The sequence below is a fragment of the Podarcis raffonei genome, chromosome 1, assembly GCF_027172205.1.
Source record: "Podarcis raffonei isolate rPodRaf1 chromosome 1, rPodRaf1.pri, whole genome shotgun sequence".
NCBI classification, from domain to species: domain Eukaryota; kingdom Metazoa; phylum Chordata; class Lepidosauria; order Squamata; family Lacertidae; genus Podarcis; species Podarcis raffonei.
Genome location: NC_070602.1, coordinates 130,033,628 through 130,050,041, shown reverse-complemented (window position 1 = coordinate 130,050,041; position 16,414 = coordinate 130,033,628). Strand labels below are relative to the sequence as shown.

Sequence of the window (16,414 nt, the reverse complement as noted above, 5' to 3'; positions counted from 1 at the left end):
TAGGATACAGTTTTAATATAAATCAATAAACTTGCTTTGTGCTTACTAGGGCCAGTGAAATGTATTTCACGGTTTAGAAAGATGGAAAGTGTGTTGAAAGAGGGTGCTGTAGAAGTAAAACCAAAGTGTAAGCATTATCACTAACAAGTGTGCAGGCCAAATAGCACACCTGCCCCAGTCAGATCAGGGCCTCCACAATGCCTCAAGTTACTCTGTGGCTTGCATACTCTTCTGTCCGTTTTAGCTCTATGTTTTTCTATATATGAGTGTTCACCTAGCTTTTCAAGAAGCGAGGCTGTCCAAGTCAGTAGAGTGATGAAGATCTCTGATTATCATTATTATTTATTTAAAATGTTAAAGCACAGTAGTGGAAGAATTTTTAAAAAATTAAAAACTTTTAAAGGTTCAAATGTACATTGCTCTGCCTTAACGAAGAACAATAACCCAGAAATCTTCAGAACTCTGCTGGCAGTTTTAGATCCCCCTTCATAGTGAACAGAAAACAGGAAAGCTTCATTTCATCATTTCAGAGTGGCTTCAAACTTGCATGACAGACTGAAGTGCAGAGACCACAGAGCAATTCAAACACATTGGATTTTTTTTTTTAAAAAAATGCAGATACGGTGGTACCTCTGGTTGCGAACGGGATCCGTTCCGGAGCCCCGTTTGCAACCTGAGCAGAATGCAACCTGTGTCTGCGGGTTGCGATTTGCTGCATTTGCACATGCGCGAGTGGCGAAACCCAGAAGTAACCCGTTCCGTTACTTTTGGGTCGCCACGGGACGCAACCTGAAAACGCTCAACCTGAAGCGTCTTTAACCCGAGGTATGACTGTATACATGAAAGTCAAAGAATGGGATCCATGAACACCCCTATTAAAAAGCACCCTGTTTTGCAGTATTCTCCCCTAACTAAGCTAAGAAAAAACTTCCAACTCCAGAGCTGTGCTTGCAGTTTAGTAAACCAAAACTTATTAAAGATGCCAAAATATGTCAAAAGGTCTCTTTTATCCTTTGGCCAAGTTATTTCTTAGGCACTGAGATGCAAGAAGGAACAATGTAAATATATGTCTAATTACTACTTATGCAGCGATGCTTTCCAAGTTCGTTTATTAGCACGGCTTGTGCTAAACAGTGCCAAAATCAAAGCAACTACGAAATCTGTTCCATGAATCGAAATGGAATTGAGCCTCATTTCTCATCTACCAAAACTGCTTGTGAAGCTTGGGGGAGGTTCACAACCAGCCTATGATTGTAGGGCAAGGGTAGCCCGCAGAGTGCCCCTCATGTGTTGCTAGATCCCAACGCTCATCAATCCAAGCCAGCATGGACAATTCTCAGGGATGATGGGAGACGCAGTCCAACATCTGGAGGGAACCTGGCTGACTAATCTGGTCCAGGGAACCAGCACTTCAAAATAAAATATAAAATAAAAACTTCTACTGGCTTAGCAGAAGCCCCCTGGTATAACTCTATGCCAGATCTTTCCAAACTTTGCATGTCGATGACACACTTTTTAAAGACATGCATCATTTCATGACACACTAATTCAGTTTTCCTAGCAAACCGGAGGTTAAACCCCTTTCCATCCCTGGGAGGAGCACAGGGAGCATCTGCGTGACATACCTACACAGCGCAACTGACGCATTAACATGTCGTGACACACAGTCTGGAAAGCTCTGCTTTACGCCGTTCTTTGGATACTGCCCATTAACTATAAATGGCTGATAATTCAAAAGATCTGATATTCAATACAAAGCTCTTAATTCTACAATGGACTGTTAACTTCTATTCTGCTGCTCCAAACTTTCCTCTTAGATGATACTACACAGTATTTTCTCTTGAAACAGATCCATCTCTTTAGGGGTGCATGGTTACAGGTAGCCAGTTACGACTTTATTATTTTACCAACTCAGAAAACACAGGACATAAAACTCCATCACTAGAAGGTAATGTTTTTAAAAAATAATAGTTCAATTTACAACATTGTTAAAATAGATGCCATAAATAATTGCTTCTAGGCATATATTCAAAAGAGAAAATGCTTCTTAAACATAGGAGGCTTCCATAGCAAAATAGCAGCTTAGTGAATCAACATTTTCATTGAGCTTTCTTTTTTCTTTTACTCCATAGGCATGCAAGAACAAGCATTGAAATGTTTTGTTAAAACACAGTTTTAAACTGTGCCACTACTTAAGTTGCATGGGCTAAAAAAAGAAAGATTTCTAAACCAGAGGTTGTGAAGTAGCAGAAAATGACTTTTGTTCTGGACTGCTAGTTCAATTTGCTACAAAGCGACAGTGAGCTAATGATCTTTGCTAATTGTGGTAATGGTATTTAATTCCTCATTGCAGAGAAGAGTATTATCTTACTGATCCACTAACTATGCAGCCAATTCTGGACATCTAAGCTGGCCTAGGATGTTGTACTAAATCTGTTGATATACCAGGGCAGGCACTATTTCCTGAGGGCAGTTTTCATTATTCCAGGAAAAACTATTCGTTCCACTATAAAGCATTAACACATCAGATTTTAAGACTATTTCGTCAATAGTTATCATTCATCACCCTACGGTTTAATACATTCCAAACAAATTTGGCTTTAGTTATACATTGAAATTGCGATTGCAAACAGCAGCAAATTCAGAGACTGAATTTGGAAGGGTGGTGCGAATAAGCAGTAATACATTGTCAAGAATGCCAATGTTATCTGCAGCTTGTTTGCAAGCAAAAGCTAAATTTTAAGGTGGATAATGTTGATGGAGAAGCCAGGTGCTCTGGTGAAGTGGATCAGCTTCTGAGCAGTCTAAAGAGTCTCCTTAAAACAAGCAGCGGCCATGAGCAGGAGTATCTTTTAGCAACTCTGCATTAGTTGAGTCTCCTCTTAGGAATGGATCATTCATGTTTTTGTGCCCTCTAGAATAGATTACTGTAACATGGTCTTATGTGGTGCTGTACCTCTAAGGTTATTTGGGAGCCGCAGGTCTTGTAGAATATCACAGCCAACCTCTTGCCTATTGTGGTAAGATGATAGCATATCTAACCAGAACTGATTAAACCACCTTGCTGGAACTGCCATCTAGCCAGCAAGATCAAATGTCTCCATCACAGAGAGTATATCAAACATAAGCAAAATTTATAGATTTGTGGTTTCTACTTCTTGGTTTTCTGTGCTAACTTGCAATGCTAATTTGCAACGAGTTGCAAGCTCACTTTGGCCTGTTTCCAGAAGCAGTGAGAAATCACGATTTTCTCATTTGTAAATAAACAGCAAGCCTTGGGCACTTGTCCTCTTCCTTTTGAGTGCCACTGAAAAATCTCACTTCCTGTTTTTAAGCCAACTATAGTTTCTTGTCCAAATGCAGGGAACAGCAATTTGTTTAAACTACGGATAATGAGAATGGGGAAGAGATCTGAAAATGGGGAAGTTTCATCCCAACTGGTTCTTGCGAACCACAGTTCGGATGTCACAGAGAACTGTATTTATTTTTAAAATGGGAACAGAAGCTGCCAACTTCCTGCTCCTGTGAAAGACAAGTCAAGAGAAGAATGTGTTAGGCTATGGCTTGTTCACGTGGCAGGAAATTATGGTCTCCCATGACATCTGAACTAGGTCTTTCAATTTGAAAGCATCAAAGAAGCAGCACAGATATTGAGGTTCTCTTTTTCCCCAGTTGCTTCAAATTATTTTGAGTATGTCGCTTTGCAAATTCATTACTAAATCTCTCTACAATTTTAGTTTTTCTATCTTTCTAGCAAGAATCGACAAAACTTTATGTAATCACCAACAGTAATCACTAGCATCCTATCAAAAACTTTCCCTCACAGAGCCAAGTGGTGCCATTTTCTCTCTAGAACAGCTTTCCCAAGTCGTAGGTTCCTATATGCTGTTGGATTACAAACAATTACATCCTCAGCTAGCTTGGCCAATGGTCAAGGATGAGTTGGGTTGTAGCCAGACAACATCTGTAGACTCAAGGTTGGCAAAGGCTGCTCTAGAATAATTAAAATAAAATGTTTTTCATCTAATCAATCATGATTTTATTTATAGCTTTGCTGCCTAATTGATTTTAATCATGCTTCCATAAGCAGCCTTCACCTGTTGATAAACAGGAATCAAGAACAGCTGAGGAATTATGGTTTTCTACTGTAATAATAATTTACAAAAGAAATGAAGAATGGGGAAATGGGTTAGAAGCATGACAGTGCCTTATGTGCATTTTCTTAAACCAATTGTTAGGAACCTACAGTAGTTGAAGGTTATGTGCCATACAAGTTTCTACATATAAGTCTTGTATGGAATCTGGATAACATCTGACTTTATTATTATTTATTAAATTGATATACCACCCTTCATCCAAGGATCACAGAATCACAGAACTGTAGAGTTGGAAGCACAACCATGGTCATCTAGTTCAACCAGTCTTTTGCTTTAACCCACAACCCAGAGATTTAGAGTTTCATGCTCTACTGATTGAGTTATCCACAGGGAGGTTTGCAGTATATTTATGGCTTTAATTAAGAAACAATTTTCTGCTGCAATTGTGAATTCGGTTTTCAGAAGACGAAGGAAGAGCTAATGATGGAAAACATTTTAGGGGGTGGAGCCTGGGTTCACTTCCTACCTTGTGGCTCTCAGTCATGTTCCCTGCCTTTTAAGCTTTAATTTGCCACACCACCCCAAAAAATTAATTTTTTTTGAAAGATTCAAAAACTGGGTTTAGAAAGACGCACATAACTGGAGCAAACAGTTTATACTGAAATGTACTAATTTCAGTAATTTTATTCTGAGGATGGAAATAGTGCAGGTTGTAAATTTCTGGAGTGGAGGGAACCCATCGACTATGATGAGGTTAGCTACTAGAAATGCTCTTTCCAAGGTTATTATGGAGAGAGAGAAATCAAAGTAAACAGGTTCTTTATTGTAGCACAACATGAATTTGATATTTTTGATGTTTTCTTAAATTTTCAATTTCAACTCATTTTTGGCAACATGGACAATGAGCATCTTAACATGCCCTACTGCTCTGAGGGCATCCTTTGAAATATCTTAGTTTGTAATAGACTGATTTTAGGAAAGGACATCTGAATAATTCCGGCCTTCCTCATCCAAAGGTATTTTAAAACGAAGTGCCTCTGCTCCAACCAGAGGAAAAGTCATTCTCCCAACCACCACAAGCTACTGGAAGCAAAGTCCAAATTCACACACACAAACATCAACCAGGAATGCCATTCTATGAATGCCATTCTATCTACCAGGAAATGGTCACATGCAGGTGGGAAATAGTAGTATCACCTTGGTCAGCAAATGAGAAGGCTTTCCTGCAATGTTTCTCAGAAGAAGGGAGGTTTCCCTGTCCAAATAGGAATGCTTGTGCAGAAAAGAAAAGAAAGAAAGAAATTAAGTCAAAAAGAAAGTCAGTACAGTAATTTTATAGTGTATGATTAGCAGCAGACAGGTGTAACTTTTCCTCTTTACATCAGAAGCACTTCAATAATAGTTCCAGGTGTATTTTAAGCGGCAAATAGGCAAGTGAGTGATCAGGATATATACTTTTTGCATGTTTGCAAAACTCCTTTTTTTTTAACCATGGCCAATTCTCATTTTGCGTGCCCTACTTGTTAGCAATTCTACAAAAGTATTACAGAATTAACTATTATGCAAGTAGACTACTTCTTGATATCAGTGCATCCTGTTCGACCAATTAAGAATATTAATACAGGCTGAAAACTTCCTCTCGCATTCAAAGCTGCTTAATAATAATATAAAAGCGACACATTTTCACACATTTGCCAGGTGCTTCTCAACATACCAAACTTCTCAACTGACTGGCACATTACAACAAAGCAAGCCATGAAAACACTTTGGTCGTTCGAAGGTTTATTAAAGAAAGAACAGGTTAGTAGTAATGACTTTTGTGGTAATGGACTACAGGCGCCACCCAGTTTTGACTGTTTTCACCTTTATAATGCCACACTATTATGGAAACCTCTTCCAAGTCCTTAGGTTGTCCCTGCTCTATGGCAGGATTCACCTAGAACCAATTGCGAGATGTTCCTCTTCTGTAAAAGGTGACTGAATGCAATAGATACACAGGGTTCATCCTCACAATCCTTTGATCCCATCATAGCTGCAGTTTTTTGTCAGTCCAGTTAAACCACAGATTTAGGTGGTTGCTATGTAAACCTTATCTGTAGCTGCTGGGCACACACTGAGCTAAGCCTAGATGAGGTTTGAGCACACAAAATAAATCTGTTTCATAAACCTAGTCAAACTATTTTGATTCATAGAACAGAGCAAAGGCTAAAGTCTATTTTATTTAAAATTCTAACTCACTCTTCTAGTGACCATGCACCATTCAAGGTGTCTTACAACTGTTTACAACCATAGTATTCACTGCAGGACTTTGAGGATGATTTTTCAATCATGTGCAGTCTCTGATTTTGCTATTGTTAATCATATCACCACCTCTGGCTTCATTTGGTTTCTTAACTATGCTAAGATGTTTTGGATAGAGTGAGTTGTGGTGTTCTGTGCTCTTCTAGAAACCCGAGACTCAGCTACATTAGGAAAGAAACAACGATTTGAATGCGCTGTAAACATGCAACACCAGATGGTGCCAGAGGGAAGGAAATTTTTATATGTGCTTCTCCGTAGGTTTTTTGTTTATTTGTTATAACGATCTAATTTCTGACTTATTTATAGTGTGTCCCCCCTCCCCCCGTGTAGATCCACCCGTGGAATGGCTAGAACAAGACAGTCCCTTCGTCACCAAGAAAAGGGTGAGGGTATCTGGAGAACTCCTTGGGAGAAAGGTGATGGCAAACCTAGACAGCATCTTAAAAAGCAGAGACATCACCTTGCCAACAAAGGTCCATATAGTTAAAGCCATGGTTTTCCCAGTAGTGATGTATGGAAGTGAGAGCCGGACCATAAAGAAGGCTGATCGCCAAAGAATGGATGCTTTTGAATTATGGTGCTGGAGGAGACTCTTGAGAGTCCCATGGACTGCAAGAAGATCCAACCTCTCCATTCTGAAGGAAATCAGCCCTGAGTGCTCACTGGAAGGACAGATCCTGAAGCTGAGGCTCCAATACTTTGGCCACCTCATGAGAAGAGAAGACTCCCTGGAAAAGACCCTGATGTTGGGAAAGATGGAGGGCACATGGAGAAGGGGACAACAGAGGACGAGATGGTTGGACAGTGTTCTCGAAGCTACAAACATGAGTCTGACCAAACTGCGGGAGGCAGTGGAAGAGAGGAGTGCCTGGCGTGCTCTGGTCCAGGGGGTCACGAAGAGTCGGACACGACTAAACAACAACAACATCTGGAGAACTGGCAGGCACCTGCACAGACCACTGCAATTAGCACTAGGTTTCTGGGTCCCATTCAGCTACAGCATTGCAAGAGGGGAGGAAGGACAGAGAAATGAGGAGAAAAACAACGTAAGAGTGGCAATAGTTGTTTTTACAAGCCACACTAAACCATAGCTTAGTGCAATGTGCATGGCAAATGAGTTTTGGATGTTTAGCCTGCATACATAGATGGGAGGCATTCAGAAGGATTCACTTCTACTTAAAATCACAGCTTGCAGCATTATTTCTACCAATAACTGTGGTCAGCTATGTTAGCTTAAGCAAGCCAGAAATCATTGAAGCCAGCTTGTTTTGCGCTATGTATAGCTCATATTAAACTGGGTTGTGGCTTGGTGTCAAGTGCTGAAATTAAATATTTTCATTAGAAATTGCTACCCTGAAGAGCAAATTATTTTAGACAAATGCTATAGTATTGGTTGCTTGGTTGAAAGTTGCTTCAGGTTACTTTGGGCAAGATAAAGCAACTAACGGATTGATTGATTGATTGATTAAATAAATAAATAAAAAGTGTGGACTGCCAATGTGCTAGCAGAAGCAGCATCCTGTTACAATAGATTTTATCCACTTACAAAGCACACAGAAAGGCCAGCCAACCGCCATGCAGCATTTTTTACTATGGATACCCCGGTCAATGAATCCCTGCTTCACATGGATTCTCCTTTTGTTGATGTTACTGAATGATATTCAGAAAAATAATCACCTATGAGACAAGAGTCTTCTTGCATAATCTTTTTTGGGGGACCTGGAGCCCCATTCAGAAAGGAATTCATACATGGACACCTGGAAATCTATGAAGCAAGGTTTTATGTAAACCACTTGGAAACTATTTTGGCATGTAAGCCGCATATGTGTTATCATAATAATCCAAATTATTGTTTAATACAAGAAAACAAAATATACCTTAAAAGGTAAGGCTTCCTACTAGAACAACAGAGATGTTAAAAAGAAGTTTAAAACTCTCAAAGCCTATTGAACTTAGCAAATTCAGTCGGAAGGGTTCAAATCATATTTTAAGTATGTGTAGCTGGTGCATCATGTTGCTGGACACAGGTACAGAATTCAGATTAAAAACACAGAGCCTCTTATACTTAACAGTAAGAGGCAACCTTTCTATAAAATTGCAAATACCTACTCACAAGACAGAACAGCTTCTTATAGCTTAAAGTAAGTTTCTAGTTTTCACAGTTACAAGTGTAATTCAGAATTTGCCAAATCCAGTTTGAAATTATTTATTACATTTTAGAGTCACCCCTCAACCCAAATATTCTCATAGTGGTATACAACGTTGCTATAGCAGTTAGCAACCTGCTTTCCCATCCCAACCATAAGCGGGCATGCAAAAGATTATGCTACCATGAGATTTTCTTAACGTATCTCTGACGAAACTGTAACAGAACATGCTTTTCTTTTCTATGAAGAAGTTCCTTCTACATGCAACTGTAAAACTACCATATAACCATCAAAGTATTGTATAATAGCCAACAGCAAGAGTGATGGTCCTAAAAGGTTTTCCAAAACATGTATCTCTTTCTATCTTAGTATGCAGCTAGCGCGTGTGTGTGTGTGTGTGTGTGTGTGTGTGTGTGTGTGTTTGTGTGTGTATAGGCATTCTAGTCATTTATATAGGCAGTAAATTTAGATAATAAATTTTATGCCTATTCTAGGCAGCAGGTGGCAATATTGTGCAATTGATAATTAATGAAGACACAATTGTTTTATTTAGTCCTGCATTACAAAACATTCGCACAGAGCAGATAGGGATATAATTCAGAACTTTAAAGTTGTTGTTTTTTTTGTAAGTTCAAGCAATTATTAGGCTAAGATATTATTGTCCAAATTTGTCCCATGTATTTGATTCTAAGACAAAGATATTGTACTAAGTTTCTACAGATTTTTTAACCAGAACAGTACAGTAGTTCTGATTCACACCATCAGTGTGGTTGATTTAACTGAGATTAGAAGTCCTAGTATTACTGTACCCTGAAACCTTATGGGGGTTTATAGATTTTCTCAAGCACTGCTTACAACAATATGAACTTTCCCATCATCTAGACCAGGCTTCCTCAACCTCGGCCCTCCAGATGTTTTGAGACTACAATTCCCATCATCCCTGACCACTGGTCCTGCTAGCTAGGGATCATGGGAGTTGTAGGCCAAAAACATCTGGAGGAACGAGTTTGAGGAAGCCTGATCTAGACCCCTTCTCAAAGTGTCCCATCTACTGATGTCAGGCACCAGAAGACCCAAGCCTTTTTCAGGAGCAGCACCTCAGGTGTGGATGCTCTCTCTAAACCTGTGTGTGCTCAAGCACCTAACTCTTTGAAGTTTTAGGGGCCGGTTTTCATTTGTCCAGGCTTTTTAGTTCAGTTCCTTGTTGCTGCCTCTGTAGTTTTAATGTTTTACCTGCTGCTGTCCAGGATTTTCATTTAGTTTTAATGTTGCCTGCTGGTTCCATGCTGTTTGTGACTTTATTTTGCTGCTTTATTTTGAATGTTTTAATGTTTCTTGTTTTTTTCAAGTTTAATTTTGATGAGGCAGGGCATACATTTATCAGATTTATAAAAATAATCAGCAGGATGCAACTCTGAGAATGGATGCAGAATGTTGCATCTTCCACACTGCTGCTTTGTAAATGCAACTTGTAATGGAGTCAGCGTTGCAAATTTTCTCATACATTGTACACTGAGGAAACTAACATACACAGACACACAGGTAAGGACCCCACTAAGAACTTACAGGCGCCAATTCAGCCTCTTCTTCAGAAAAGTCAATGCGACGTCTGGCTTGCTTGCTGGAATGTTCCACAGAAACAATATGCTGTGAAAATGTCAGAGGAAGAGGAAGGGCAAAGGAGAAAGGGGTGGTGGAAGGAACTATTTATTACCATGCAGGACAGGGGCAAGGAGCAGCAATATGAATTAAAATATATTGAACACTGAGCACCTTTGCGGACCCTGTGAGATTAGCCATTTCCGAGAAAATAAGCATGTATTTTCTCATGTTTTACTAATAAACAAGTTTGTAGTTACATTCTATATGGAGACAGATTACCGTATTTTTCGCTCTATAAGACGCACCAGACCACAAGACGCACCTAGTTTTTGGAGGAGGAAAAGAAGAAAATAAATATTCTGAATCTCAGAAGCCAGAACAGCAAGAGGGATCCCTGCGCAGTGAAAGCAGCAATCCCTCTTGCTGTTCTGGCTTCTGTGATAGCTGCGCAGTCTGCATTCGCTCCATAAGACGCACACACATTTCCTCTTACTTTTTAGGAGGGAAAAAGTGAGTCTTATAGAGCAAAAAATACGGTAGTTGGCAGACCAACTTTGTGTTATAAAGATGTTTGCAAATGTGACATGAAGACTGGAAACAGAAACCTTGTCTTGTAGGAATCCCTTGCAGATGAACACACTGCCTAGAAACCGCCAGGTCGTGTATCCACAGCAGTGAGCAGAGAAGAAATTACTGCTGGGAGGACCACAGAGAGAAGAAATGCCATGGTGCACCTGTCCCAGCGAAATCAGATGCCCTCATCTGACCCAGCTGCAATAAAACACATCTCTCCCATATTGGTCTATAAAACAGCCACAGCAGGCACTGTAACTCTCCAATGGAGAACGCGTCCATTGTCTCGAGACAGACTGATACCAACAGGAGAGTAGTCAAATTGTGGAGAAAACTGTTATCTCACTGGTGTAAGCTGGTGCTGTCTTTTACAATGCCTTTCAAGTTTTAAGATAAAATGTTGGCAATCCGACAGACCAAATGGGAGCAAGTCCCTTCACAGCCAGTGAGACTTATTTCTGAGTAAATGTGTATAGCATTGGATTGTACATGGGAATTTCAATTAAAATATTTAGCTCTGAGTGTAAAGAGCATAGGGTTCTAATGCTGTGTTGAAGGATTTGTTTGGTATTAGGCTACACCAGAAATGCATCATCAAAAGTCAGAAGGGATCACTTAATTTGCAAATATTTTAACCTACAGCTTCTCTATGTTTTTACTGTGTTACACTACTTCTGCAACAGATTCTAAATTGTTTATAGCCATGTTAGCTTTTAGATGCATTTGTCAGCTCCGTTATTTGTAAGCTTGCTAGTCTGTAGAGAAAGCAAATGCAAACAATTAATAGCTTACCCCAAACGCACACATTAGTTTTGTAACTCCTTTCCGAGTAAGACCTGCCTAAATAAAAATAAGTTATCTTTCTGGTGACTTTCTGATGATGGATAAAGCTCTTTTTATTTAGACAGGTTTTCCACCTGCTACTGCAGGTGAATTTTTTTAGCTGGAGTGGTCCACTTTTTACCAGCTTGTTTCAAATAGCACTTTTCTTTAAAGGTTTGTTTTATATTGTTTTTATCTTATTTGGGTGCCATTATATAGATATATATACAAGGGGCATGGGTGGCACTGTGGGTTAAACCACAGAGCCTAGGACTTGCCGATCAGAAGGTCGGCGGTTCGAATCCCCGCAACGGGGTGAGCTCCCATTGCTCGGCCCCTGCTCCTGCCCACCTAGCAGTTCGAAAGCACGTCAAAGTGTAAGTAGATCAATAGGTACCGCTCCAGCGGGAAGCTAAACGGCATTTCCGTGCGCTGCGCTGGTTCGCCAGAAGCGGCTTAGTCATGCTGGCCACATGACCTGGAAGCTGTACGCCGGCTCCCTAGGCCAATAAAGCGAGATGAGTGCCGCAACCCCAGAGTCAGCCACGACTGGACCTAATGGTCATGGGTCCCTTTACCTTTATATAGATATATGGGACACAAATTTTAAAATAATAAATAGATTTGCCCTTATGCGATTTATATTTTACTACAGTTGACGGCCACAGAATGCTCCATTTGCAATTTCTGTTTTGAGAAGAACTGTTAGTTTCTAGGTATGTTGTGGAAGTAATTGGTTAAAGCAGTACCTGTGATGTGGCTGGACGGTGCCACCGAGACACCATCCTGAAAACGAAGTCCCTGCATCTTTCCAGAATGGGGATGAATATACTGACAGAACCTCACTTTCACCCTGTCCTGTCCAGGTAAACTGAAGCAACACCAATGTTGTGAGGTCACCACAAGGATTACCACTTGTTTAAAATTATTCTGCTGACTACTTATGGAACAGCTGAGAAATATCCATCACATTGGTGTGTTTGCCTTCAAACCACATACTGTTTACCAAGTCAAGCTACAGAGAGATTGATAATGAGCAATTCTGAGCAGATAAATAAGGGGAGGGGGGAGGAATCTCTGCAGCATCCATGGTGGTTTCCAGACTGAGTATTGCTATATTCCATTCTGCCTTTTTGCTCCCATAGGTTATGGCCAGGTTCATATGCAATGCTAAAACCAGGCATTCAATTTTAAACAGGTAACAGTTAATTAAATAAGCCAGCTTCATAACCCATGGCTTGAATTAACCTGTTTAGAAATCAAGTGCTGTTTGTGTTTTAAATCAGGAAAGCCTGCTTCATTCACAAAGCTAAACTGAGATTCTTTGAAAGCAACACTAAATTCAACAGAGGTCCTCCCCTCCTGCTTATGCAGAAGGGAAGAGGGATAAAGGGGAAGTGTGCAAGCCATGGGATTTAAATGGGTTCATAGAGGCTTATTCCTATTAAGTATGTGACTGTGGCCTATGAACCAATATACCGTATATAAATGGGGGTGGAGGAAAATAATGGAGAATATCAAATAGCAATTTGCTATTTTTTGAAGGCTCTAATGTTTCACCCCTCCTAAAGCTGCCCTAGTGTCCTGCTGTGGAAGAGAATTTAACAAAAAGAAACCTGTAAAGCAACTATGCATCTTCTGCAAGATACTATTGACTACTCAACTGCAAATAAGGGCCAACACACTAATACAAGAGGTGTGGTAGGCCTTATATAAAACGTCTCCCTTTTAGTTTTCCTCACCACTGTTTTTGACTTTTTTAAAATAGCAGCAAATCACGAGCCAACTCCCAAAGGGAAAGGAACCGACGGATCACATCTGCCTTCAACATCCTTCATCAACCATTTTTTAAAATGGTAGTGGAAGCCATATTTAATTTGGGACACATAATCTACATATGAACAAAATCACACATTTTAAATAGATTGTATTGTTCTTGAGAGTAGGAAGGGAAATTCAAATCAATTTCCCTCCATATAAGAGTTCCTCCAGTAATCTTATAGCTGTAGCATATTATGTGAAAGGAATGTTGAGACGGAACTTCTGTACAACACATTTAGGATGAAAACTTCTTTCATTTGAAATTTGTAGTGCATATATAAAGACTCTCATTGCAAACTGGTATGCTACTTTGAGTATTTCCACTGAAGTTGTTCCAATAGAAGAGTGAAGCTTTTCTTTTCTTTTTGTTCCAAAAATAACAGATGCTAAACTGCTGATATTTATGCTGCCAACAAAGCTGTGAGCCAAACTAATATTTCAAGATCGTTACTGATCAAAATTCCTCTCTGCTAGTTTATTATAAATTAACAAAATAAATAAATCACTGCTGATGCTAAACAACAATAATGAAGACACAGTTTCAAAACTTCACGCATATTCAAAATGTAGTATTTTGAGAGGTAGAATACTGCCTCCTCGCAAGCCAATTACCACCATGCTGTGAAGCAGACTTTATCCTGTGCCTATAGGACTTTTAACTAACAACTGTGGTTGAAACACCTTTTTGCAAACCAGCCTTTTGGAGTCCACTGATAGCAACATAGCAAAGTGGAAGATCTCTTCATAGACAAGACTGCTTGTCTTTTTGCAACACTGGTGATTAAAATGGAATTTGAATCCCTGAAAATTGCTTGACCCTGCCTTAATCTTTCAAATGCATCATCAAAAAGGACAGGACATTATCTCTATCTATGCTTCCTTGCCTACTGATCTCTATTCCACAAATAGATGTCAGACTACAACATGCCCCAAAGTAAAAATTTCTGCAAAATCTCAAACATCCGATTCAAAATGCAGCATGCGAATTGAGTAAATATGCAAAGTAAGCAGATCTGCATAGACTAATTTCCAGCACCATGCATGGATTTTGGCACAGGAGAACGCTACCAATTAAAAGTTAATGGGACCTTGCAGTGGTGGGAATAAAATAGAGCTTTGCATCACATGATACGAAGTGGAAACAGCCAAGAGGAATTCTGAGTCAAAGGAGGAACAAAAAGGGAATAGCAGAGGAGAGCAAAATAGGCCTGCAAAACAGGGGAGCTTTGTTCTTGATGGAGGATAATGTATTTCTCTCAGCCAAAATTATGAAAAAAAAATCACCTGGGGCCTTTTCTATCACAGGATATAAGTTAGACCGATTCATCCACTACAAGCTACTTATGATGGCTGTGGATATCCAAAATTTCAGGTAGCAGTCTTTCTCAGCTCTACCTGGAGAGGATGGGGTCAAATCTAGACCTTCTACATATCAAGCATTTGTTCTGAGAAGCTACAACCAATCTCTTGACTAGTCTTCCTGGAACAGTGACTGTGGAAGCTATAGCCCCAACATAATCTGGGTGGTGGGGTGGTGTCATAATTCCCATCATCCATGACCACTGCCTATGCTGGCCTAGACTGATAAGAGTTGAAGGTTCTCAACCCTGTCCTGAAGTGCCCTTAACAATATTTTCCTCATACATGATGTTGTATGGAACTCTGTAAAGCACCAATATTGAAGAAGACTGTACTGAATGGAAGTAGATCCCCGTGCTTTGAGCAGGGGATGGCCTGGCATACACAGCTTTTCATCTAATGCGAAACAGCAATATTTTCAAAATGCGTTCTACCGAAGCAAACTGCCAACACAGTATCAGTAAGCTGTATGTTCCTAACAGTCCATGACAAACTCAGAAACAAACTGGGCTAACATCATGACTTGAAGTCATTTAAAGAAGACTGAATATATATGATAGAAATAAAACAGCAGATTGTTATGGCAAGACTAACAAATATATTATGGCATAATTATTTGTGGACAAGAACTAGAGTTCAGCACCTGATGAAGAGGACTCTAGTACATGAAGCCTCATGTCATATTTGTGGTCTTGCTATTAGACCATGTTGTTTCTGCATGCATACAGAGGCATGGCTATCCCTCTGGAAATGGTTCTTATGGAAGACGTTCTCATATTACTTTATTTCCACAAGTTACTGGAGAAAGAAAAAGAGTAATTTCAAATTTTTGTACACAGGAGAAGCTTTCCCCCACTCCAAAAGTCACTGCCCCTACAGACTTCTAAAGAAGAACACAACTGAAGTGTCTGACAATTATCACTAATCTAAGAGTGGAAGACAGATTCTGAGTAAGTCAAAATACTTTATATAAAGTTACATGAGAAATTCAACTGTGCCGATAAGTTAACATGTTCAGCTACTGAATTTAACGGAACGTGGTTTTCTGTATTTAGTTCAGACTAATTCTGGAACATGATATTAACGGTAGTTTTGAAATCTCTTAAATACATACTTTTCTTTTTAGCCTGTATCTACATCTTCAAATGGACTGATCCTTAGGCAAATGCCCTCAGTCAATTACTTTTATCTATCATAATTACATAGAATTGTCAAAGACCACATGGAAGGCTTCAAAATTCATTTGCAAACTATTAACTGAGAATGTTAAGGATCAGATATGATTGCCATCTCACCAAGCAAGAGACTGGATGTTCTAGGCAGGTATGAATGATGTTTTATTGAGCCATTTCCTCTCAATGGTTTTTATCCTTCTTTATATTACTGCTTCATTGCAAAGCCTCACGGATTAGGAACAAACAAATATGGCATTTCACCCGTCAGTCATTGTCTTGCTCTTCCCTTTAATTACAGATGATATTGATGGCTCTTAGGTTTTTCTTCAAGCCATGTTTTATGTAAAGTAGAGCTGAACTACTAGGATTCTCCTTCCCCAGGAGATGGAGCAAAAATGCTATATAGTCTGAAGTTCAAGAAGTATCAGACAGATGATGGTTTGAGAACAGAAGAGCCCTGCAAGTTCAGACCAAAGGCCTGCTTGGTCTAGCCCATAGTGGCCAACCAGGTGCTTCT

At 39.6% G+C, this 16,414-nt stretch overlaps 1 protein-coding gene across 4 annotated transcripts in view; it reads right to left on the bottom strand.

Moving 5' to 3' along the window:
- Window positions 1–16,414, bottom strand: part of RAPH1 (Ras association (RalGDS/AF-6) and pleckstrin homology domains 1) — a 79,493-nt gene that overhangs the window by 14,882 nt on the left and 48,197 nt on the right. For 2 of the 4 annotated variants that reach the window (XM_053366003.1, XM_053366029.1), the window contains exons 5-6: window positions 10,112–10,192; window positions 5,295–5,369 (exon numbers count right to left, since the gene is read on the bottom strand). The exons of 1 other annotated variant lie outside the window; for it this stretch is intronic. In XM_053366003.1, the coding sequence (XP_053221978.1) occupies window positions 5,295–5,369; window positions 10,112–10,192 (156 nt within the window). The remainder of the gene's footprint in view (window positions 1–5,294; window positions 5,370–10,111; window positions 10,193–16,414) is intronic. One more of the 4 variants, XM_053366013.1, reaches the window with a different exon arrangement.